The 24,395-nt window shown below is 42.7% G+C and overlaps 1 protein-coding gene across 2 annotated transcripts; it reads right to left on the reverse strand.

The window, feature by feature from the left end:
- Positions 1-447: 447 nt before the first annotated feature.
- prrc2c (proline-rich coiled-coil 2C) lies at positions 448-23,395 on the reverse strand. 2 transcript variants are annotated; one of them, XM_058378756.1, is made up of 34 exons: positions 23,015-23,395; positions 19,097-19,267; positions 18,408-18,585; positions 16,775-16,884; positions 16,438-16,563; positions 15,997-16,289; positions 14,957-15,036; positions 14,581-14,720; positions 14,352-14,439; positions 13,605-13,788; positions 12,930-13,491; positions 12,510-12,676; positions 12,050-12,293; positions 11,556-11,760; positions 9,028-11,451; positions 8,041-8,201; positions 7,796-7,950; positions 7,193-7,574; positions 6,954-7,039; positions 6,656-6,850; positions 6,184-6,432; positions 5,922-6,014; positions 5,629-5,730; positions 5,163-5,349; positions 4,831-5,031; positions 4,605-4,726; positions 4,207-4,349; positions 3,868-4,102; positions 3,644-3,751; positions 3,315-3,521; positions 3,032-3,135; positions 2,123-2,249; positions 1,795-2,019; positions 448-1,672 (listed from the first exon to the last, which is right to left on the reverse strand). In XM_058378756.1, exons 2-34 carry the CDS (start codon positions 19,209-19,211, stop codon positions 1,418-1,420), a joined length of 8,253 nt encoding a protein of 2,750 aa, XP_058234739.1. In that variant the 5' UTR covers positions 19,212-19,267; positions 23,015-23,395; the 3' UTR covers positions 448-1,417. The 2 variants fall into 2 exon arrangements, with proteins under 2 accessions (XP_058234739.1, XP_058234738.1); XM_058378755.1 differs by having other exon boundaries at positions 6,945-7,039.
- Between the last annotated feature and the right edge of the window lie 1,000 nt (positions 23,396-24,395).

The following is a 24,395-nucleotide window of genomic DNA, read 5'->3' on the forward strand; positions in this document are numbered from 1 at the left end:
CATTTGGGAGCCGCACTTAAACACTGAAATATCTGCAGCCTCCCATCTGCATTAGCAACAATGAAAGAAATAGACTGGAGAGGATTGCGGCCTGTGGACATTACAACAGAAAATAAGTCCTTTTTGCATCTGAACTACAGTTCTATCAGTTTTTTCTTTTTAATCGTTCTACCCTTTTACTCTCTTCTAGAGGCTGACTCACATTTTGAAATGTTCTCTTTTATTTTATTTTGCAGCTATATATAGTATTAAAATCAAACACTGGTGCGAATCCCAAGCTCGGTATTCCGTGACCACTTTCTGCCATGACTGGTGGTCGTCCACCATAGTCAGCGGCATGACTGAACATCTGAAATTCCTCCGTTCACTTTCAACGAACAGTGAAGGTTTGAAGCATATGGGACCAACTCTGAAGTAAACTAGTAACCGTTTATTTATTTATTTTAAAAAAGAAAGAGAAAAAAACGGGCTTCTTATAATGCCTAAACTTTGGCTATAAAGATTCCACTTGGAGACGCTCTCATTTCATGTACCACCAAGGTGGAAGAAATATTCAGTGAAGAAGGTATGAAGGTAAGGATAGCCATCAATGAATCCATCCATCAGATTCACCGGAAACATATCAAATCAGTCAGTTACTCTAACCATGCATTTCTCTCAAGGGAATTAAAAGCATAAAGACTTTTTTTCAGCATTTCATATAAGATGTACTGTCTTGTTTTTGACGCATATCTTGGTCATGAGAAATTGCTTCACTATAGTGAGAGGGAGGAGAAGAAGAAGAGAGAGAAGGTGAGCAGTGGCCATACACAGGTGAAAGATGGAGGACGTGTGCATTTTCATGTCTCTCAACTGCTTAAACTGCAAAAAAAAAAAAAAAGATCAAAAAATAGAAAATGAAGCATTTTAAACAAAGGTTTCTTTCTTTACCAACAATAGAAAAGGGATAGACAAATCTTTCCAATAAACGAAAGGAAATAACTGCCCACCTAACGTGATTCTACTTGAAGAAAGGGGGGAAATCAATTATAAAAATGGTGCACACAGCAGCAAATTTAACTCTCATCTCGCTTTTTTTTAACCTTCAAAGTACATTAGCGATGTACAGTCACTCATGTTCTACCTTTTCATGTCCATTGGGAAAAAAAAAATCAATCAAAAACAAAAAAATAATAATAAAAAATAAATCAAACTCTCCACCATGGAGAGGACAGGAGATCAGTGGGAGGTGGAGCAGAAGAAAGGCAGGGCAAAGGTGAGTGATCCACGCAGATTATAGCTTAATTACACGCTACAGTTCACCCAGCAATCCCATTCTCCTTTCCACAACTCAAACTACCTCTTCGCCTCTAACAATCATCTCCCGTCAAACCACTGCATCCTTCCATGTGTCAGTCCTGTTGGAGGTGACGTTGGGTTACTTGCTGTCCTCTGATTTAATGGCCTGGGGCTTAATGGGACCGGTGCGGATAGGCTTGGTTGCAGCAAGGGGTGCTGGTTTGTCAGGCTCAGTGCGCTCTGTTGGAGCCCCCTGGTGGTTCGGAGCGACACTGTCAATGGGCTTGCCTGCTCCATCTATACGAGCAGACTTAGCAGCTGAAGTCTTCATCTGCTGCTGCTGCTCAGAGAAGAACTTATGAGTTGACTGTAGTACCTCTGCTCTTTGTTTAGCCTAGGAAGAACGTAAAGCCGTGTACATTAATCATCATTCTAATTAAATGTATAATCCTTCTCATTATACAACTTGATTTAATTAATTATTTTTTTTTACATGCATTATCCCGTTTACGTTACCTTAAGGTCTTGCTCAGCCTTAAGAGCTGCCTGTGTGCCTCGGGGTGCAAGCGGGGGCCCAGAGGGGCCTCGTGGAGGGTGCTGGGGTCTGGGATGTGGCATCAGGCCTCCACTGAGGTTGGGGGACATCGGAGGACCCATGGGAGTTCGTTGCACCCCTCCAGGAAAAGAATTCCCGTGAGGGGGGCGAACCAGGGGAGACACCATGTTGGGTTGAGACAACATCTGTTTGGGATAGAGACAAGATAATGAATGCTGTGCAATGATGTTATCCAATTATATGAAATATCTAATTAAACATAAGGACCTGATTTTCTCAGTGACTTACCTGTGGGTTGAACTGTCCAGGAAAGTGCTGTGGGATTCGGATTCCTTGTGTTCCAGATTGAAACTGTTTGGGATACAACATGCTGTTCATCTTACTGGACTGACTGCTAGGGCTTGTGGAGCTCGCCCTGAGGAAAAGAGAATTTGTGATACAGAGCAAGATTTATAAGGATGGGTGTATGGTGACCAGTCACCTGATGAAATTGATATTTAACTGTATATATGAAATACAGAAAGAGGGGAAAAAAGACCAAGGTGCTCAAAGCTGTACATCACTGTAGTACTCTCCACAAATATACCAATTTAGTGAATAATAAAAAACAGCTCTATAATTGTGTTTTTCTTCATTTTTGTTAATTGACCATTCTCTGTTGTTTCCAATCATCGTTATATAATGTTCTCAGAAAATCATATAGGCATTATAATAAAAGCACTTCAAGAGCAGTGCAAATTTATAATAAATTTCTAAAGCAATTCTGATCAGCTGTAGCTTTAATAAATGCCTCCTGAATTGGGAAAATGTTGCTGTTCTCAAACACAGTTAACTTAGTCACATTACACAGAAAACTATAGTTCCACAGAGTATCTGGGTCATAAGTTGAATAAAGGTATTTCATGAACACCTTATTAGCATATGTGAATGGAAAATGCCCCCCCTCCCCCAGGATTACATTTCTAGGTCATAGCAGAAAAACGGAAAACCCTTCCAGTACAGACAAATCAGGCTTAAGTAGTCTGATGTCCAGACGTGCCAAATATGACAGAATCCAAGAACCATTAGAAACCATGTATTGACAATAACATTTTTAAAAGAGTATACGGAAAAATAAGGAGAGAACAGGTGTATTTATTTAAAGCCATTTTTGTTGCCTTTAACTACATGATCAGTTGAATTGGCTCGGATACATACCTGTAAGGACTTGAGGTAGGGGTTGTGCTTCTTGCACTGACTGGGGGAGTTCCAGGTTTCACATCCATCCCAGTACCAAACAGCTTTAAGTCCATATCACACATCTGTCACAAACATATCACAGGTATTAGCATGTCTGATCACACAAAGTGAATAAAAATGCAATACAACTTAATGAAAACATTTCAACCTTCTTTTAAAGAATTTGCAGAGGTCTAACTTTATGGATCACTTATTATTTGTTCCTAGACGTGGCTGAGAATGAGACTAACAGTGTACACACCTTATTGGAAGGCTGCATCATGTTGTGTGTGTTCTGGCCAATGAGGCCACGGTACGGCTGGCTGCTTGGGGGCTGACGGTTCAGGTTGGGTGGCTGAGCTTGAGGAGGGGTAGGGGGCAGAGACTGGGGCAGAGCCAGCAGAGGCTGCCCCCCGCCAGAACCAAAGCTAGGCAATGACAGCTGAGAACCAGGCATGGGGACAGTCACCTAGTGCGAGAAAGAAGGAGAAAATAATCGTATAAATATTATGAATATGGGAACACATTAAATTGCACCATAGAATAAAAACTTGTGCATACAAATAAGCATATAATGCACCAGGTTAGTACCTGTTGTAGTGCAGAGCTGGGGCTCTGTGTTGAGCTGTAGTAGCTGTTCTGTGTATGCTGCTGCACTTGTCCGGAGTACAGATTTGAATGCTGACTCATTCCCTGGCGCTGCAATATGATCAAATATAATCAAAGTTAAAGCAGCAGGCGGCAACACATGAAAAAGCAGCATTCCACACTTTCTTTTTTGGTACATTATATAACAACTAATTAATAATAATCACCTGCAGTATGTGTGTATCTATAAGCTGGGAACCACCAATTCCAGACGGTTGGTTAAGCTGTGGTTCAAACAGGATGGGAATGTGCTGCGTGTTAGACGTTTGCTGGAAGGCCAGGTTGGACTGGGGCTTAGCCAGCTCAGGGGGCTGCACTCCAGGGTAACTGTGCAGCGCTGTCCCCGACAGCATCATGGGAGATGGCTGGGACAAGCTGTTCTGCATGAATGCCTGTTGAGACCTGGAAGAGTAAAAAGTCCAAACATAAGAAATGATTAATATATCCAAGATATAAAACTTTTCTTAAAAAGGAGATGAAATAAAGCAGAAAATATTCAAGGTTACCTGTAGGGCTGTATGGATGAGCTGAAAAGATCTTGCGGCTGAGAGACAGGGGGACCTGTGCTGAGGCCGAGCTGAGCCTGGTGCTGAGGCTGACCCTGGAGAGGGGCGTAGATTGGGATAGGAATCTGCTGCACCGCAGTAGGCTACAGACGCACACAAAAAAAGAAAAACACTAGGTGAGAACACAATATTATAAACATACAATAGTGGATACGCAAAGAAATATTTAGGCTTTAAAATTTGATTAAAAGAATATTAAACCAAGAGGATAAATACACTATCACAACTGGGAATGCAATCTTGTGTTCATGAACAAATAATAATGCAAACTACTAAATAAGGCTTTGAGTCTTTTAGACGATCACATATACAAATACTAAATTATGTGCAGGATGTACCTGTGAGAGGCCAGGCTGAAAGCCTTGTTGCTGAGCTATGGAAGGAGGAGGCAGGCGAGGATGAGGTGTACTAAACAGATGGCTGGTGTCCATATAGAAGGCTGGGATTTGTGCAGCAGAACCTGCGCACAGACACACACACACGTGATCAGCAAATAAAGTACAGCAAAGTCTGAGAATGTTTATCTAATAGAGTGTGGTTTTGCCTTAAAACCAAACAATTTACCTGCTGCAGACTGGGAGACAAAGACCTGTGGGGTCTGCTGCTGCTGTGGCAACAGAGAAGGTACACAGCCAAGCTGAGAGAAGTTGCTATTGGACATTGCTGAACTCTGCAGCTGCTGTGGTTTCACCTTACAGATGTTGGGAGGATCTGACGCGGATGTGGTCTTGGTGCTCAAAGACGACGTGGTGTAAGTAGATGAACCTGTAGAAGACTTACTGTTAAAAATCATGCATCTAGATTGATGAGCAGTGAATTAGAATTCATGATTTAAACAAGAATATACATTTTAATTACTGGGTTTCTACAACCAAGGAGGCACTTTCAGACCATACCTGACAATGAGGTGCTAGGTGTCACTGAAGCAACAGGTATCTGAGGCATAGAGGCACTGGAGAAGGAGTTGAAAGAGGCATTGCCTGCACCTCCTCCGCTGGTAATGGGGGAAGCAGAGGAGGTGACAGGAGAGCTCTTCTCTCCCAGACTAGGGGAATTCTCCCACGCCTTTCGAGCCGACTCCATCTGTTGAAAGGCAGAAACAAGTAAACGCTTAAGACATTTTTCTGATGTAGAAAATGTACTGTATATAATTTAGAGCCCTTAGAGTTTTAAAATGGGAATTTGATAGGATTATGAAGAACTCAGTGGGGGAAAAAAGCATTCCTCAAACACTTTGATAATCAATGTTTCAGATTCCAAAATGTTCAATGATAAATTTCTAATAAAATGATTTAAAACCAATTTCAAGCAAGTAAGTTTGAATTGCACAGATAATATCCAGTGCCAAGTACAGAACATCACCTTCAGTGTGAGGTCCACTGTAGCAGGAGAAACTGTGCTCAAGCTAGAGCTCTGCTGTAGGGTTTCTCTACGAGGCAGAGGAAGTGAAGGAGGCAGTGCGACCTAAATATACAAATAGAGGAAAACTGTCACGTATTTTTTGAAACAAAAATATATATAAAAAACGTGGATACTTTTAGAATAAGAAATCTCAAAGAAGAAATAAATTGGGAGCTTGAGGGTAATAGGGTTAGTGAGAACGTGCATGAAATACAGAGTGAGTATTAGATATATTAACTGCAGTAGTGGCTTACATTAGCAACTAGGCTCTCCTCCATCTTGCTTCCTCCAGTAGGCACAGTGTCGGCCAGTGAGGAGGACGGGGTAGTGTAGTCAGTCACAGACTCCTACAATACAGCAAAATCACACCTCGCATCAGTTGTTCAAACTGTTTTTACTAGCTGCATGTTAGCCATTTATGTCACTTGTCAACGATCCATATACGTTACGAATCTATTTTTAGAAATAATAACCAAGTGCTGTATTGTAGTTTTGATGTTTCTGTTAACTTCATACCTTGGTATTACTGGAATATTCAGCTGAGGGCACGGTGATCATGCCTTCAATATCTCCTCCTAGTTCAGGAACTTTGTCTTGAGCAGGTGAGCTGGAGTCTCTGTCTCTGCTACCACCAGGACCACCCTTCTCCAATCCATCTCCTTCGGACTGGCGGCCATCTTTGGCCTTGCGGTTCTTTAGTGAACGTTCCTTACCGATTGGGCCAGGCTTGTACTCCTTCTGCTCAGGAGCAGCAATGTCAGGCAGCTAAAGAAACAGCAGTTTTACTTTTTACAATTGAGAAGCAATGTCTTACAAATGACAAGACTACTACAGGGATGTGTTAGATCTCTCCTCCGATGTGAAACACTACCTATAATTTTGGTTTCCGTCAGATTTTTGTTTTTATCATGATGGAAGAGGAGAAACCATCACTGTCACCATTAAAGCAGGGTAAGATGTCAGTCCTACGACAGAAAAAAAAAATCACCTTTTGTGGTTTGATGGGTCCAGCACGGGGTTGTTTCTGTCGCTGTTCTTTGGGTTCAGGTAGTTTATTATCTGATGTTTTTTCCAGTGTGGCTGGTGCTCCATCGCTGTCTGTACTACCAGCTGAAGAGGGAGCGCCAAACTGGATACGGTCCATGCCAAGTTCAACACCGCTGTCCGTTGCTGCCTTCACACCCTAAAGATAAAAAGAGTAACACTTATGAACGCTGCTTATATACACACCACTAAATTAAGAGTGTTGTGTGTCTCACAAACAGACAAAGCCATACCACACTCACTTCAGAGGTCACGGTCCCAGCAAAAGAGGTAAGAGGTTTATTCCAGGCACTGACTGAAGGTGGCTGAGGGGGGCTGATGGGTCCAACTGAAATTGAGGCAAACGATGTTTTAAAATGACATAAATAACACTATAAAAACAAAACATAATACAGCCTGTAATGTTTAATAATCTTAAACAACTAAATGCAACATAAAATCATGAGAGACAGAAGATAGGCAATCACGTGTGAATTCTTACGTTTCTTGACATCAGTAAGGACAGTGGAGCCAGCCACTTTATTCTCCCACAGCTCAGTCCCTAGAGTGCTGTGTGCCTGCGTTTTAGTGGAGAAGTCCACAGATGGAGGCGGCAAAGGGGCCACAGCACCCTCTAGAGGCTGAGAGGTGGTGGTAGTCTGGGTCTGGGCAGAAAGGCTGTGCTGGGAGACGGAGATTGATGGTTGTGGCTGGGACTGATGAGGTGGTTGAGAGGAGGTTTGAGTCTGCTGGGCTGAGGATGCAGCCTGCTGCTGCGATGCTGCTGTTGCCTGCTGCTGTTGCTGTTTTCTGGCAAACCGTGGAGGCAGTTTGGATCCACCTCCACCCCTGCCTTTTTCCCCTGAGCTCTTTTTACCCCAGTTCTATAGAAGAAAAAAGACAATACATTTCCTTTAACCTGTAAAAGAACTATATACACACAAATGCTGTCTAAAAAAAAAACTGACGAAAGTTTAAAGACAGTTCCCATAAAACCTTTACAAATTACATATTTTGGGCAACAATGCCTGAACATTCATCCTTTACTTGGATGCTTTCCATTTCATAATTTCATAATAAAGTGCATCATCAAAGCCATGCAGACCTGTACAGTCTGCTCCTCCTTCTTTCTCCGCTCCTCATCCTGCAGACGTTTCTGCTGCTTCCGGGACACAACCTCTGTGAAGCCATCATCGTTAGTGTTGGACTGTGGGTCCTCCAAAGTGGTCACCTCTGGATGATCATCAATGATTACCACACCTAGTGTCACAAAAATAACAAGGTAGAACATCAGTGTTTGATGCTACTAGAGGTATACAGGTGTTATCAGAAAGGATTTTGGTGACTCACTGGCATAGTTGTTAAGGTCAAACTGGGATAGTGCATTCTCCTTCTCCTTAGGTTTCTTAACAGGTTGCTTGGACTCCTCTTTACGTCGACCAGGTGCTGGCTCTTTACTGGACTTCTGACCTGCTCCAGTCTGGGCAGCATCTGCACTCTGAGCTGCAGCACTAAAGAGACAGAAGTGTAAACATCAGTATAAAAACATTTAGTGGGAAATTTAAATAAAATAAAATAAAAACCCTGACAAAGTACAATATAGCTAAGGTGAGGCCCTGAAGAGATACAGAGTGTGGAGTAACTTTAGTGAGTGCCTCTTTAAACATAGACTATTTTTTTTAAGCAAGAGACTGATATGCCTAGGCACATTACCTTACAAACATGCAGGACAGCAAGCTGGCTATTTCAGACTCGCTTAAACCGAGACAGTCTGAGACGGTGTGAGAGAGCGCAGTCTAAAAATACCAAAAGCTATACTTTGACAACGTGCCAGCAATTAGCCGTTTTATGTAGGTGTCCAAGTTGATAGTCAAATGGAGGGCTGTTATAAAGGTAGCAGTGTATGTATCAGAAACCAATTTTGTTATCCTCATCATAAAAAAGTATATTTCTGGCCAAATCAAACCAGCACTGAGCGCCAAAACAAAGAAACCAAAAAAAAAACCCTTATCTAGTTAGAGCCGGCTAGTTTATTAGCAACAGTGTTGCTTAGGTTAATTGAGCGCTTAATGTTAAAAAAAAATAAATAAAAAAAATTCACTAACACTACAAAATAATTTACAAAATATTTGAATGAGTTCAAAAACGACAAAAATTTGTTTAGGTTAGAAACGTATTTTAGATAGATATTGGGTTATTCATACATGTATGGCTCAGGCTCACCCACATGTACGGTAGGTACTGCTATGGACCAGTTTCTACCCAGAGAAAAACAGTATATATAAACACAACCTAGAGGACTATACAAAAAGGTTGAATAACGGTCTAGTCACTCACCCTCTGCGTCCAGATTTGGCTCCTGAGCCTCCTCTGCGCTCACCCTTGCCCCCTGCGTACCCTCTGCCAGGCTTTGCACCAGTGTTACCCCTGCGGTTTTGTCTGTCTCCTGGCCTTTGACTGGAGAAGCTCCTCTTGGCTGCAGGAATTGCCTCACGTTTCGGAGTTAATCCTGCCTCAGCAGGAGACTTGCTCTGACCTCCTGTAGATTGGGGAGGAGCAGATGAGGATGCTGCAACGGCGACCACTGCATCAAGCACTCCCTTTCTCTCTTCTCGTTCCCTTCTCTCGTTAAAATCACTACTTTCAGAAGCAGTCTCCCACTCCTCATTGGCCTGGTCTGAAGAGTTCTGATTAGACAAGTCCGGTGATTTGCTGCCAGCAGCAACCACTCTAGTGGTTCCTGTCTCGGGAAGTACTGCCTCTGTTACAGGAACCTCAGCAGGAGTAGATGCAGTGGAAATGGAAGCTGTGGTCGCAACAGCAGGACTTTCAGAATGGGCGACAGGCATTCCTGGAGCTTTGGACACTGCAGCAGACACTGCAGATTCAGACGCTGGGGCAGGTGAATGTGTTGCAACAGTTGCTGCTTCACCTGCTATGATAGCTGCTTCACGTTCTTTAAGTCTTCTAAAGCGTGGTGGTTTGTCTTGTCTGGGGGGTCTGGCTGGTCTCGGTCGCCGAGGCCTCTCTCTAGTGCTTTGGCCAGCTTCTCTTAATTTTTTGCCTTCATGTTTAGGCAAACGCTGCTCAGAGGCTGGGCCATCCATGCGAGATGTCTCAGCTTCTTCTGGCCTAAACGTCTCCATGGGTTTGGAGGGCCAAGGCAGGCTCTCCCTCATCCCAGTCCGACGCATGGGAGCAGACCTGTTGGCAGGCCGCTCTCTTGCTCCACCTCTGCGGTTGTATAGTCCGCCTTTACCGCGTCTTGTTGGTTCTCCCTTAGGAAGAAATCCTGGTTTTGTCCGACCCTCCTCTTCCCGATGGCCAGACTTATCTGGTAGATGTCCAGGTCCAAACCCAGAGGCAGCTTTAGTGGAAGGACGAGCTTCAGGTAGTTCACGGTGTAGGGGTCTACTAGGCTTAGCAGTGGGCTCACGGTCAGAAGGTCCCGTGTCACTGGCAGACTCTCGTCCTTCACTCTCAGAGTCCGTATCGGACCCACGCCTACGCCTGCGCTTGGGCAACACTTCAAAATCTGAACTTTCACTGCGAGTCTCGCTTTCCTCGCGGCAGCGAAAACCTGTTGTCCCAGAGACACACAGCAGATCAGGACGGGAGCGTGGCTCTCGGCATGGATACTCCACACGCTCCACACGACTGCGTCCACGGCTACCTCGTCCTCTTCCACTGTAGCTGCCTCGATAACTACGTCCACGCGAGTAGTATTCACCCCGACCCCGCCCTTTGAAGTTTGCATCAGCAGGCCAGTCATGCTCCCTATCCACCTCCCTGTCTCTCTCCCGTTCTCTTTCCCTCTCCCGCTCCTCTCTGCGGTTGGTTCTTGACAGATTGGATTCTTTACGAGATGGTAGTTTGGGTTCAAGGCGTTTATCACTGGGTGGGGGTTTGCTTGGCTTTTCCTCTTGGGTGCTGGCAGCTGTTGTACCTGTGGGTATTTGAGGCTCTTTTGCCTTCACACCAGGAGCTGCTCCTTCCTCAGGTCCAGTCATAATCTCTTTCGGCCCCTCGTTGGAAAACTTCTGGCCATCTGATATTATGGCAGCAGTGGATGGGTTTTTTAAGGTTGAGCCTTCTTTTTTAGATCGATCCCCTCGCTCATGACGCTCTTCTTTCTCTCGCCTTTGCTCCCGCTCCTCCTTCATATCCCGCAGGATGGGCTTCTTTATTGGCCCTGACCTTCTAACTGGCCTCTCCCCTCCAGCTCCTTCTCTTCTCCCTCCACGAGACCCCCAGCGCAGGTCACCCTTCTGCTTACCAGGTGCTTGTAGAGGCAGCTTGTCCGCTTTGTGCATACCATCAGTAGCAGCAGGTGGAGTGGCACGGTTGTTAATCACAGGACCTTGGCCAAAGGGCTCCTTTCTGGAACTCTCCTCTAATCGCTCTGCAGGTTCAGGGAGATCCACAGTCTTCTGTACTATAGAAATGGCTTCAAACCTAGGCTCTTCCAATTTAAGAGAGTGACTTGACCCTTGAGAAATGGTCCTTTTCAGCACTGCTTGCCCAATGGTCTCGACCTCCTCTCCACCAGAGAGAGTCGCAACCTCAGATTCAAACGAAGAGATAACAGGGGGCCGGTCTGTATGGAGGAGACCTGGTACATCTTCTGTAACATGGCTAAAGGTGGAGAGGGGCTCAGATGAGTCTCGGAAAAAGTCACTCTTTCCCCTCGGTTCCAACGTGCTGTGCTCCTGAGGATACACAGATGATAGCCCTCTTTCCAGGTCCAGACCAGCATCCAGTCTTACAATGTACAAAAAAGAGAAGAAAACACATGAGATTTTTATACTTTTACCAGATTTACTAACCAAATTTGAAAACATTTAGGCCTTCTTTTTTAAACCCACCTTGGCTCCTTGCAGTTCTCCTGGACTTTCGGCGGTGTTGCAGAGGTTAAGGGCTCAGACTGAGGGTAGGGTTCAGAACCCCACACCATTCGAGGCTCATTGCTCATCCCATGTTCTCTTATTGGTCGGTGATCAAAAGAATCTGAACCAGAACTACTATTATCAGTGGGTTCTCTGCGGACCAACTGTTTCTGAGGCATTCTCCCTGTTGAATGAATTAAGATTACAATACAATTTAAACAAAAGCAAATCTGCAATATACAGGTGTATGCAGAAGTATTTAATCTAAATTTTGCTTACTCCTCATAGAATGCATAGAGGTATGTACACAAAAATAAAAAAGCGTAGCAAACGGATGTCAATACACATTTAAGGAATCCTGTAAGGAGGAAAGTATCTTGAAATGACAAAGTATATTTTGTTAGTAAAAGTATGTTTTGTTAGTAATCTATCTGGCAAAAAAATGATAGTCAATTCAAGGGGGAATAATATACCTGCATGCATGGGAGGCATATCCATAGGTGGGCGGCCAGACATCATACGTGGGTCCATATATGACTGCATCATCAGCCACCGTGGATCAAAACCCATTGAAGCCAGGTGTTGGTGATGTGGACCCAGCGGCTGATAAAGAGAGCGATGCTGGGGGGGTACTGATCCCCCTGAGGGAGACACTGAGCCTCCACCAGTCTGTTGCTGCTGCTGTTGCTGCTGCCACTGCTGTTGCTTCAACTGCTCCTGAAGCAAGAAAATGCACATCAAGAAATAGTCAATTATTTCTTTTGCATGTAATACGTCCATCATCATAGATGGTTTTATATTTTATATCTATACATAAACCATTAATTACCCCCTAAAGATCATCCTTTTCAAACATGCTTTACACTAATGTGAAATAATGGTTAAGCAGTCAGTCATTATAAAAGGCAAATATTGTCATTATGAGGCAAATACCTGCTGTCTTAAGAAGCGTGGTGGCAGAGATTTTTGGAACTGTTTGGAGTAACCAGAGGGAAGTGAAGGACGAATTGTGGCCCCCGTCTCACCCTCATTCTCCAGCTGTGGGTGGGGCAAATCCTCACTGACAGAGTGGTCAAGACGAGGCATCTGAGGCTCTTCTACTGCAGAAAGAGTGTAAAGGAACGAATGTTTAGAGAACTCTAGAGCAAACATTCATTCAACATTTATTCCTTTTGGTGGGGACTGATGTTTAATCATAGTGTCAAACATCTAGCATATAAAGTTTACAAAATTGGAATTTTCTAAAGTTTGATGTAAAGTCTTGATCCCAAGGTAGTAGAGTTTGTATTGCAACATTCTAGGCCACAGACTAATCTAGCCCTTTGGGATATTAATTCTCCATCCCCTTCTTACCTCTACACTCCTCTGGACTAAAGTAGTCTCTAATTGGTTGTCTTTCCACCTGCACCTCCTCAACCCCAGCAACATCCACCTCATTTTCCTGTGATTCGGTAACAGTCCTGTGGGAAGGAGGGCTGGGTTGCCTGGCAACAAACTGTGGCTCCTCCTCCACACTTGGCTCTGGCCCATCATTGGAAGGTATGGTCACAGATGGGAGGGTTTGGGGTGCAGGAGCAGCCTGAGTGGGAGGGGTTTCAGCACGCAAGCTAGGGACTATTTCAGCCTCTGATTCATTGCTCTGGACAGGCATAGTAGATTTTGCAGCCTCTGGAGTAGCAGCAGGTCGTAGTTTTTCATTGAGACGTTTGAGTTTTTCAGCACAGGCGGCTAGCCTCTGCTCCTCCATGCGCCTTTCTTCTTCCTCACGCCGCCTCCGAGCACGCTCCACAGCCTCAGAAAGTTCAGACTGCTTCTTACGTTTCTGTCGCCAGGCCTCTGAGTCATCCTCACCAGAAGCATAGGCTGTGGAAGGTTTTGATAGACGAGCCGTGCCAGTTCCTGCAGATCGCCCAGCCTGTGAGAATAAACAGCCTGCTATCAGACTGGGATTTGCAATTTGTGGTATAATGCAAATGAATTATTGTATATGCAAAATAAAGTCTAGAAAGGTGAAGTTATATGCTTTACCTGGTAGTCTTGGGGTGGTCCTGTTTTGTTGTATTGAGTTACACTGCCTGGTGAAGGAGCTCTCGGCTCACCGCTGTCTGCCCAGGAGTTCTTGCTCTCACTTCTTTCCTCTCCTCCTTCTTTCCAACTCTCCTGGGCTTCAGTGTTGCGTGATCGTATACGGTCCATCTTATTTACCCACTCCCTGTAGGAAAAAAATAAAATAACTGTACATAGCACATTTGTCCTGTTAGGCATCAAAAAAGATGCTTTAGACACATTTATAGGATGAATGCACATAAAATGCAAAGTTACAGTCACTATTATTTGCCTAGTAGTAGTAAAGCAATGCAAGTCTGTAACTGTAATCATTTTGTGCTCAAAATATTGATTTGTTTTTGCACTTGAAGGCAGCCATCTTTTGTTCACAAATTAAACATGCCAAATTACAGAACAGCACTGTACTCAACCCCTGAACCAGATGTTCCCGGGAACTTTCTGGCAAGGTGTTGAAGGTTTTTTCGGCTTGTAGAATCCTGCCCGTTTCATCAAGGGTGCTACAGGTAGCACTAAATTTACTCCTACTGAGTGACAGTACAACACAAACCTGTAGTTGAACAGCTGTTGCTGCCTATGGAATATGATCAGTTTCTTTCATGTCCATTCAAATATGGCTCAAAAACTGAGTCTATGTTGCACAAATCTGTTCTTAGATAATTAAAAATCTCTTTAAACATAAAATATATGTTTAAAGAGATTAGCACTCACCAGTTGTCTCCTTTCTCCTTGGCTGTATGATTATCCTCATCGTCACTGAAGTTCAATTTCTCTGTGTAGTCAACTTCCATCTGTGCACCTGGGGTAAATAACAATCTTGTGTTTAACATACTATTAAGAATCCTAAAACAAAGTTCCATGTACTTATACTAAGAACAGATTACAGTACTACTTTGACCACTTAATAGGCAAGATTTTGGGTTGAAGCATGCCAACTTACCAGCCCAACCCTCATCAGCATCTGTGTCTAGATTGTCGAGCTCTTTCAGCTCAGAAGCACTAACAATTGAGGGCCGGTCAGGATCCTGCATCCAGGACTGCGGAGGAGGCTGGGAAGGCCGTCCACTTGGCCTTGGACCCCTTGAGAAAAAGAAAAGCATACAGAGACAGAAAAGATTTAACAGAAAGAAAGCAAGCAAGCCTTGGAGTGATTTCAAATGCAGTCTTATCTTCTGATAAGTAAATTAGCAAAGTCAGGGTTATTTATTTAGCATGGGAAAATGCTACCGCTGAGAGAAAAACAATGAAATATTTCAGTCTGCTACCTTGACATTAGAACATATCTATACTATTTAAGGCCTGGCTGGATTACTCACTTTGATCCATCTTGCTGACCAGGGTATCTGAAGTTTCCTTGTACAGGTGCATAAGACATGCGAGAGTAGGCATGGAACATCTACACAAGACAAAGAATTATGAAATTCCAAAAATAGACTGACCACAATGCAATTCACTGCACATAAATTAGTAAAAGGTACGGCTAGTTAGTCTGTGCAGTTCATCACATAGCTCAGTATTCATCTATAGTCTAATTAATATAATAAAGAAAACACTGCTATAAATATCACCTTAAATGGTTAGTAGTATGTAGCATGATGGCAGTAAGCAGCATAAAGTAATCCAGGTTTTAAAAAAACAGAAGTACTAACCAGACCACTTCTAATATTAATAGTGCTTTCACATTTGGTTTAGTTCTAGCGCGGTTTAGTTGGTTTAGTGCAGTAAGAAAGCCATTCAATCCTAAAACAAAATGTAGGAAGAGAACAAAACATGCCGTGTGTTTTGGGTTGAGGAAAACGTTCTTCTGTGGATTTGAGCTGCTTTATCTGATGCTCAAGGTGCAAAGCGAGGGAAAGAACAGAGCCAAATGCTGCAAAAATACAATGGGTTCTAGAGATTTACATCTGGATGCAAATTACAATGTTTCAGGAGAGGCATGTGTAGCAACATATTATGCAGGTCTCCATATTATCTTTGCTCAAATCACTTTGTGATTTTTATTTGAATGTGACAAAGGCGTGTTTTCCTTCTTTTTTTTTTTTTTTATTGCATTTGTGACCACTTTCAGCCCCATGTACTGCTCAGACAGCATTTTTTGCTTTTGTGGTTCATTAAATTTGGTGCCATAAGAAAACAATTCAAACAGCAAACAAATCAAAAGTGTCCGTTTCATTCTGACTCGGACGCAGGAACTAGACCAAGTGTGAAAGCACTTAAATGGCTGGATTCAGGAACTTTAACAGGCTAATTTTTTACATATTTCAAAACCATGCCAATCACTATCAGAGGAGGTCAATACCTAAGCAAATAGTGTGAAAAGAGACTTATAACATCTGATGGTGCTTCCCTAACTTACATAAGGTGGCATCATGCCTCTAAACTGAGCATGGAACTGAGAGGGTTCTCCTCCAGGTGGCTGCTGTCCACCATTGAGTTTGTGCTGTGGGGCTGAAGCAGGAAGTTTGTCTCTGGAGTCTCTCTTCTCCCTGCCTTCCCCAGTGGAGGGTTTCCCTGCTGCGTCTGCATCCCCTGTTGGTGAAGGAGTGCCGCGACCCTGTCCTGCTTCCTCAGGAGTTTTGCTGTCCATCTCAGAAGGCCCAGAAGCCACATTTAGGTTTCTACCTCCACCTTCTCTCCAGCTGCCAACATCTGCAAAGAGAAAATTGGAGGAACAGATAAGGGAAAAGATAAAAGAAAAGGGGAAAATGGAAGGCATTTTTAAAAAATATTTTTTATATAGTTTTAATATTAATGATTAAAAGCTTTCATCAAAATCAGGAAGGACCATTTTTCTTACTTTGAGGTCGGAGGCTGGGGCCTGGTCCATAAGGCTCTTCCTCCTGCTCACCTGATTTCTCTGCCTCACCTGCTGCTTGCAAACTGGGAAACTCTTGATGGAATTGGCTGCTTACCCTTGGAGCTCCTAATTAAAGAGAGAATACATGGCCATTAAAATCACACTGTTAACACTGTGCCTAGGGACAGATTATAGTTTTTTTTTTAAACAAGACTTCTACATCATCTACATTACATCAGCAAGAGGTACAAGGATAACTGGATTCGACAAGTTTCTGTGCATTGCATAAGAAAAATATTAAATCAGCATTCTGCAGAAGCAGTGTGCTGAGTCTAACCATCAACTGGTCCGGGCTGCTTGTTGTTGGCCCAGGAGCGGCTGCCCAGAGGATTGTCAGGCACCTGAGAGACAGGAGGCTTTGGCTGAGGGGGAGGAGTCTCTTGCTGCCTATAAACACAAACCATTTGAGGTTATACATATAATAAAAACAGCATAGTTGAAGGATGACAAGGGTCTCTTTAGTAGAGATGAGTCCAGGATTTATTTTTGAGCCAGATTTTAAGCATCCTAAAACTATTTAAATAAATAACAATATGAAATTGCAGATATTGTAATTGCAATAGTTGTGTGTTGATTGTCCACGGGCAAGAGTGTAGCTGCCTGTACATTATGAGCATTTTGCGCACCATGCTATCATTACTGGATGGACGGTGCATCGAAACATCGTAACTTTTTCTAATCCTATATTATTCTTTATTTTAATATAGCATCATGTTTTTTTACTGGATGAATCACATTACACTCTCAGTGCAATGGAATGCAAAACGCACAGTATAACATGATAAGAGATGATGTCTGACGCAAAACAATGCCCACAGCTTGACAAAAACACAGAATCAAGGTGTGAGGTATGGAAATAATTTTTGCCATGTTAACAGATAGCCAGGGTAAACCAACACACCACCTCAAATCAGGCAAATCCTACTGACTTGAGAAATTTCATTTATACAGTGTGTTGTACTGTACATCATGTGTAACTATCAAACTGACAGAAATAAGCAAGTTTCTGTTCTTCATTTTTGTGATAAGTGAGTAACAATGTGATATCTAAAGGTGTAAGATTGTGAAGTAAAACCTGATTAAGGTGAAACTGAAAGTCTGAATCAGAGGACTGGTGATTCACAAGCCAACTTCAACATTCCTCAAAAAATAAATGCTACCATTCCTTGTGAGTGGGAAAATACAATCAAGTATACCTCTATTTTACCTCTAGCCTCCATCTTTTACACAGTAATTGGAATTTAGTGTACGTTTTAAATGACCTAAGGGACATAATTAGATCTTAAGGACAATAATAATCAGCTTTTAGACTAATACTTAAAAAGGTACACTACAAGCACCTTTTCAAGCAAGAGTGCATCATGTTCAAAAATGTGCATCATGTTCAATAAACATATAATATATGCACTTGTACTTGACCTTCCCATTGGAAAATGATTGCTTACTATATTGCGCACCAGCTGTAATAAAAGCACACATGCTGATCAAGGGCTTAATATTTTGTTCCATACACATTATTCTTGTGGGATTTTCTTGAAGGCAGATTTGATTATTATTTGAATATTGCCTTGAAAATATAAATAGTAATTCTGCCTGGAATTACCTTTATTTTCAATAACATAGGTTATACACAATAATTGAGAAATCAAAGACAGACATGTGCCAGAAGGAAATTAAAGAGAAGAGAGATTTCACAAGAGAGGAATAATGATGAGGCTACAGTAATCAGATGCTTAAATAGCTGCTTGTGTGTGCATATCAGCGATGGATTCTGCAACACATTTGGGGTTCATCATCATGACAATACAGGCCTCTGAATACTAATACTGCAATAGTGTGCAATATGAAAATCCCTTCAACAAATCAAATTTTACTTGATTAAAAAATGGAATAATAAAATAAAAATGTACCGCTCGTCTCCAGCCTGGTCCTGTTTCGAGGCCCAGCCGCTGCCATCCTTGGGAACGATGCTGACGTTGGGGTCATTGCCTTTGTTCTCAGCCTTCAGACTGGGCAGGTTAGCTGGAGGGGGCATACGCCGGCTGACCGCAACTTTGCCCAAACTCTGGAGCCCATGTCTGGCAGCAACTAAAAGGGAATAACGTGCAAGAAAAGAGCAAGAGTTTTGGAGAGTTAAGCTACACATACAGTTAAAAAGTGAGAAATTATTAAAACAACAGAATGAAGGAAAGCAACTGTGATGGACACACAGAATCATACTCTGTTGCCTTCTCACTTAAAGCTCATAGGAATGCATGGTGGAGACTCAAGGGGACAAAGGCTGATTATTGCAGCTGAAGATGCTCTGGAGGAAATGTGTATGGGGGAGGTGAATGAACCAGTAGGGAAAAGAAAAAAACAAAAAAAAAAAGCAGAGACTCCTAGCACTTCACATTCTACCCAGATAAGCAGCGCCTACTGTAACAATGAGTGGCTTTTTAAGCAAATGAACTTGACCTTGACATAAGCATCTTGCAAATGGTGGGATTAACTCAACCTAGTCACAGACGACATTTTAACTATGAAACAAATTATACTAAGCAGAACAAACATGGAGGCTTTCATTTAGAAAAGGGTTCATTTCAGTGTGCTGCCTCACCTGCAGTTTTCTGGGTCTCCAGAGACTTGCCCTTGTAAGTGTTGAAGAGGCTAAGGGTTGCATACTTGGTCTTGCCATCCTTTGCCTTTGTGCTCTGCCCTGACTTCTCTGACATGTCGCTGGAAACTCATTGAGTCTGGTCCTCCGGTCTCACCCCTCAGAACCAGGCTCCTATCCAGACGAGGGGAAAGAAAAAAAAATATAAAGAGACAGTGTGGTCAATGTTCCTTTAGCATGGAATAAAGCTGAGTCAGAGGGATAGAAGAGATGTGTTTTCTCTAGGTCGTAGGAGTACAAGACACAGTCCTGAGCCAGTGCAAGTAGGTGTTTGCACAAACCCAAAATGACTGAAAGCCTAGGCAGTTATGTTAAAACCTCTCAACAGCGTATTACTACGCTTACAGCTTCCTCCCTCAATTGTTACACCCAAGTTATCTTCATAATATAACAACTCTGATACTGAGCAAAAGCGAAAGCATAAGCAGTGTTAAACAAGAAGTAGCTAGAGAGATACGCAGCTTTAATCACTATAAATCAGTGGAGCATTTCATGCCAGACTGACAGCGTGATCGGACCATAAATCACATGGGTTTCCATTCAATGGAAATGGATGATGTGTCATCAGTAACACAGAGGAACCAAAGACAAGCATGAGGCAACAGGATCACATCATAAAACCTATAATAATACAGGTCTCCAAAAAGCCACAGAAATGTACACAGAGGCGTACATCTGACAAACACAGTCAAAAAAATTTAAGTGTTAAATATACCAAATGTGTGTGGTTTCTTTTTCATTCATAGTTGACTGGCAGACAAGTAGGCTTAACAACTAGATAAGAAAAAACTTCCTACTGCCTTTCACAATGCATATAAGCATATATACACATACACACGCAGACATATACACACACATAATATACATTATATATATATATAATGTATATTAAGTTAGATTTTCAGCCAAACATACTCCTAGGACTGGGTAGTACACCAGAGTGTTTGCTTGGCCAGTGGGCTAGATAATGAATTAATGATTAGTCCACCCCGAGATGGTAGATAATTTATGGTACATTTATAAGCAACAAACCCAATTTTCTTGTCAACAGTCATACGACACAACAAAACAAGACAGCAACACCAATCAAAATGGGGTTGTTTGGTTATATAACAAAGTTCAAGAGCATTGTACTATAATGTCAATGGCCAGCAATAAAAAAGAAACCCCACAATGAGATCCGCAAACATTCACATGCCTACAGCGAGTGCGTGACACTGCACACAAAAAATGTTGAAGTGCTTAACAAGAATAAGAAACTACACAAGCTCCTTGGTTGAGAACTGAAAGTGAAACTAGTCCTGTACAAATATCCAGAGTCCAGACACGGATTACCAAGAAATACTGAGCGAAAATAATCTCAAAGCGAACACACCTTTAGATCTGACAGAAATTTAGATCTGACAGAAATTTAGACGTTTTGCTCCCAGTTCAAACCTACATCTTTTTAACCAAAAGATGTTTAAGTTGAGGGTTCGAATTCTGCATCCACATGCACAGTGTATTACTGCTAGAGTGTTTATTAGCATCCCAACAACTACATTAGTAAAATTCAAAGTAACACTATGTTAGTCCTGTACATCTCTTCAGGGCTACAACCTCACCCTGGGTCTTTTTTAACAAGATTGGAAGGAGTTTCTAGTGTCAGTGCTGTGTGAAGGTCAGCGGTAAAGTGTAACCAAGTCTTCTGACAAGTTAAAAGACTTCAGAATAGAAAGCTCTGAGTTTTCTCTGTAACTTAAACTGAATTGCTTTTGTCTTTTATTTAAAGACAGGTGAAGGAATAATCACCATCCTGGCATTGCTTATTTACCATACGGTTTTCTTACAGAGACTGGCGATTTAGTAAAACGAAAATCAGGATCAGACTTTTGAGATGCTCCTCAAAAGTAATTCTACAATAAGAATTATGTAAGCAGATCTTTGCACCTTCAGAAAACCAGAAAGGATCGGAAGGGCTCTGAAGTCAATGCAGTTTCAGTGAAACGGTTATACATAATATTGCTAAGAGTATCTAGACACCTGACCATCACACTCATATGCACTTGTTGAGCATCCCATTCCAGATTTATTCTCTCTTTGCCCTCACAATATGCTCCATTCTTCTGGGAAGCCTTTCCACTAGATGTTGGAGCATGTCTGTGGGGATTAGAGATCATTCAGCTACAAGAGCATTAGTGAAGAGGTCTGGGGTTCAGTCGGTATTCCAGTTCACCCCAAAGGTGTTCAGTGGGGTTGCTCTGTGCAGGACACTCAAGTTCTTCCACTCCAACCTTAACCACACCATGTCTTCATCATGGAGCTCACTCTGTGCACAGGTTTGAGCCTCTTAGTTCCAGTAAAAAGAAAATGTAATACTATAGCATAGAGAGACATTCTATACAATCGTGTGCTTCCAACTTTGTGGTAACCGTTTGGCAAATAACCACATATGGGTGCGATGGTCAGCTGTCCACAAACATGTGGTGCAGGTTTAAGATGTGTATACTTGGGCTGCATCCTTTTGGGTACAAAACCTTTTTAAATATGTATGCAATGACATCGGTACGACGGTCATCTTAAGAGGTTTTTGATGGGTGAGGAGGGATTTACCCATTCTGCCATTTTCTGGAACGTCTGCCTCACAAAAACACGAGCCAATCACAACACCAACATATTCCCACAAGCTTTCAAGTAATCACCAGTATTGAGCTAGTGCCCCTAGGGGACAAGCCAAAGTCAATAGCTCTTCACTATGACTGGACAATATGCTCTTATAACAAGGCTTTATAACAGAGACATATCAGCATATTAACACAGTGCCAGAAAGCATGCTATGTCATGTTTGCTTCATGGTCAAAAATACTTTCACCTACTTCCTTATTAACAGTTTTTTCCCCTCCTTGATTCTATTCTGAACAAGTCTTTAGTTAGAAAAGGAAGTAATGATATGATACGATACAGGCTCCTAGTGACTGCTCACCTCGGTGTGTCCCTTATTACAGCAGAAGGAGAAGATTATTCACATTTGATCTCTTCCTGCTTGTGGTGACTGATCCCGGAATGCCCCTGGCTCTAGCTGCTAGAAGTATATATGTGTATTAAAGGCCTAGTGCTTCTTGTACACCAATACATCGACAATGTTTGGTGCAACTCGTCCATTCATTTGATTGTAAATGGCGCGACAAAACAAATGTGGTCAGGTCGTTTACCTGATTCACCAAACATTGTGCCTGGCAATGCAATTTAACACAAAGCCCAGGAGCTCAGTCTGCTAGAAAACCTCCTTAAATTATAGTGGTTTCAGTGGAGAGAAAAAGCTTCATGATTAACTGCTGCTTTTAGGGCACTATGGCTCTTTTAGTAAGCCAGGAGGAGGAGAGCAGGGTAAGTGCGCAGTGTGAACATGCACTTTAGCTTCAAATGCTAGTAAATCCACTGGTGGAGCCCTTGGCTATAAGATTTTTTTTTATACGAAGATCCCGATGCGTTTACGCCAAAAGGAGAGAACAGAGCTAGCATGTCTCTGGTGAAGGGTGGGTGAGAGCGGCCCGGTGAGCTGGCCTTCACAGCCCTGCTTTCTAAATCTCAACTTCCTAAAGCTCAGCCTGACCCTCAGCACTAAAAAGCGTGTAAACTCACAGCTTTAACGGACAAAACCGGAACAAAAGTCATCAGCACCTAACTTTGTAGCTTTTCGCTTTGTTCACTTCCAGTCCCTGAGCTGGACTCGACTCTATCAGGCGCACAAATTCCTGCTAGCTCCTTTTTAGCAAGCTAACTAGCTAACACAAGCCCGCATGCTCACAGACAGTGTGTACGCGTTTTTCATCTTCTGCCAAATAAGTGGGGTCAAACAAAATGTCCAATCTTTTCACATACCTGTTTCCGCCGGTCCCGTCGCTGACTTGAAGAAGGCCGCTTTGCCCGTCTGGGTGCACGCGTGTACTGGATTACAAAAAGCTCTCTATGCTAAGCTAAGCTATGCTATGCTACACACTGGTTAGCTCTAGAGCTGTAACAGCTCACAACCTCTTCCAAAAGAGAAGCCTTATCGCTGTCTGTCCGGTGGCTCTTCTCGTGCTTAACGTGACCGGTAAAATCTGGAGGAAAACAAAACCGGACCGGTGACGTTGCTTGGTATATTTTCTTCTTCTTCTTCTTTTTTTTTTCCCCCCGTTGTCTTGTCTGAGACGGGTCTTCTCCAGTCGAGAGAGGCCCCCTCTCGCGCCGCCGCGGCCTGTCGCGCAATCAAAGATGGCAGAGCGCCAATCCACGAGTCGCTGACGTCATTACGTAGCGGTGGGGCGTAATTTTAGAAGGCAAGCGCGCGCGCGCGCCTGGCACTGCACCGGCAGAGGGAAACCGTGTGCTCATCCTAAACAGCACACTACACTAAATAGTACGCCACAAAAGTTAGCATGCACTATTTTGACATACACTACACAGTAGGGACAAAAGACTGTAAACACTAGATCATCAAACCCATGTGATTCTTTCCAGAAGACTTTTTTTTAAGAGATGGGAGAATGGACAAACCCCCTCTTCTCCCATCATAAACCTCATGAGATGCTCATAAAAAGCTTTTGTTGTCTAACCCTAACCCATAATGATGCAGCCCAAATATGCAAGTCTTAAACTTGTACTGGACTGTACCTGGACATCTGACCATCACACCGATATTTGGTTATTCCTAAAACGGTTGCTACAAAGTTTGAAGCACACAATTGCATAGAATATCTTTGTATGCTGTAGCATTACAGTTTCACTGCAAACAAGAGCCCAAACCTGCTCCAGCATGGCAATGGCCCTGTGCACAAAGCGAGCTCCATGAAGCCATGTTTTGTCAAAGATTTTGAATGTTGCAGACAGAGCCCTGACCTCGACACCACCGATCATCTTTTGAATTAATTGTAGCATCCTACGGCCATGCTCCATCTAATGTAACAACCATGAGGGGACTAAACCTAGAAAGGGGTATTTGAAAAAGCACAAATCGGTGTAATGGACAGGTATTCAAATACTATTGGACATATAGTGTAGTAGTTAATAACGAAATAATGAAATCTTGGGCGATCTATTTGTAGTCTATAGTGTAAATGTATAGTGGGACAGAGCTGATGATAAACAAAGACCTGTCTCTCTTGCGACAGTGTTTTATTGCTATCAGTAATTTTTTCCTAACAATATAACACTCAAACAAATAAAGTCTGATTTAATAACTAAGGCTCATAATAGGGGTGAAAATAAATACAAATACCTT

The sequence above is a fragment of the Hemibagrus wyckioides genome, linkage group LG25, assembly GCF_019097595.1.
Source record: "Hemibagrus wyckioides isolate EC202008001 linkage group LG25, SWU_Hwy_1.0, whole genome shotgun sequence".
Taxonomy (NCBI): domain Eukaryota; kingdom Metazoa; phylum Chordata; class Actinopteri; order Siluriformes; family Bagridae; genus Hemibagrus; species Hemibagrus wyckioides.

Coding starts and splice junctions, on each gene's coding strand:
- prrc2c (XM_058378755.1), bottom strand. CDS start 19,211: ATGTCAGAGAAGTCAGGGCAGAGCACAAAGGCAAAGGATGGCAAGACC. Junction 11,761..12,049: donor TATGCCTCCCATGCATGCAG/GTATATTATTCC, acceptor TTCATTCAACAG/GGAGAATGCCTCAGAAACAG. Junction 3,752..3,867: donor TAGATACACACATACTGCAG/GTGATTATTATT, acceptor ATCATATTGCAG/CGCCAGGGAATGAGTCAGCA.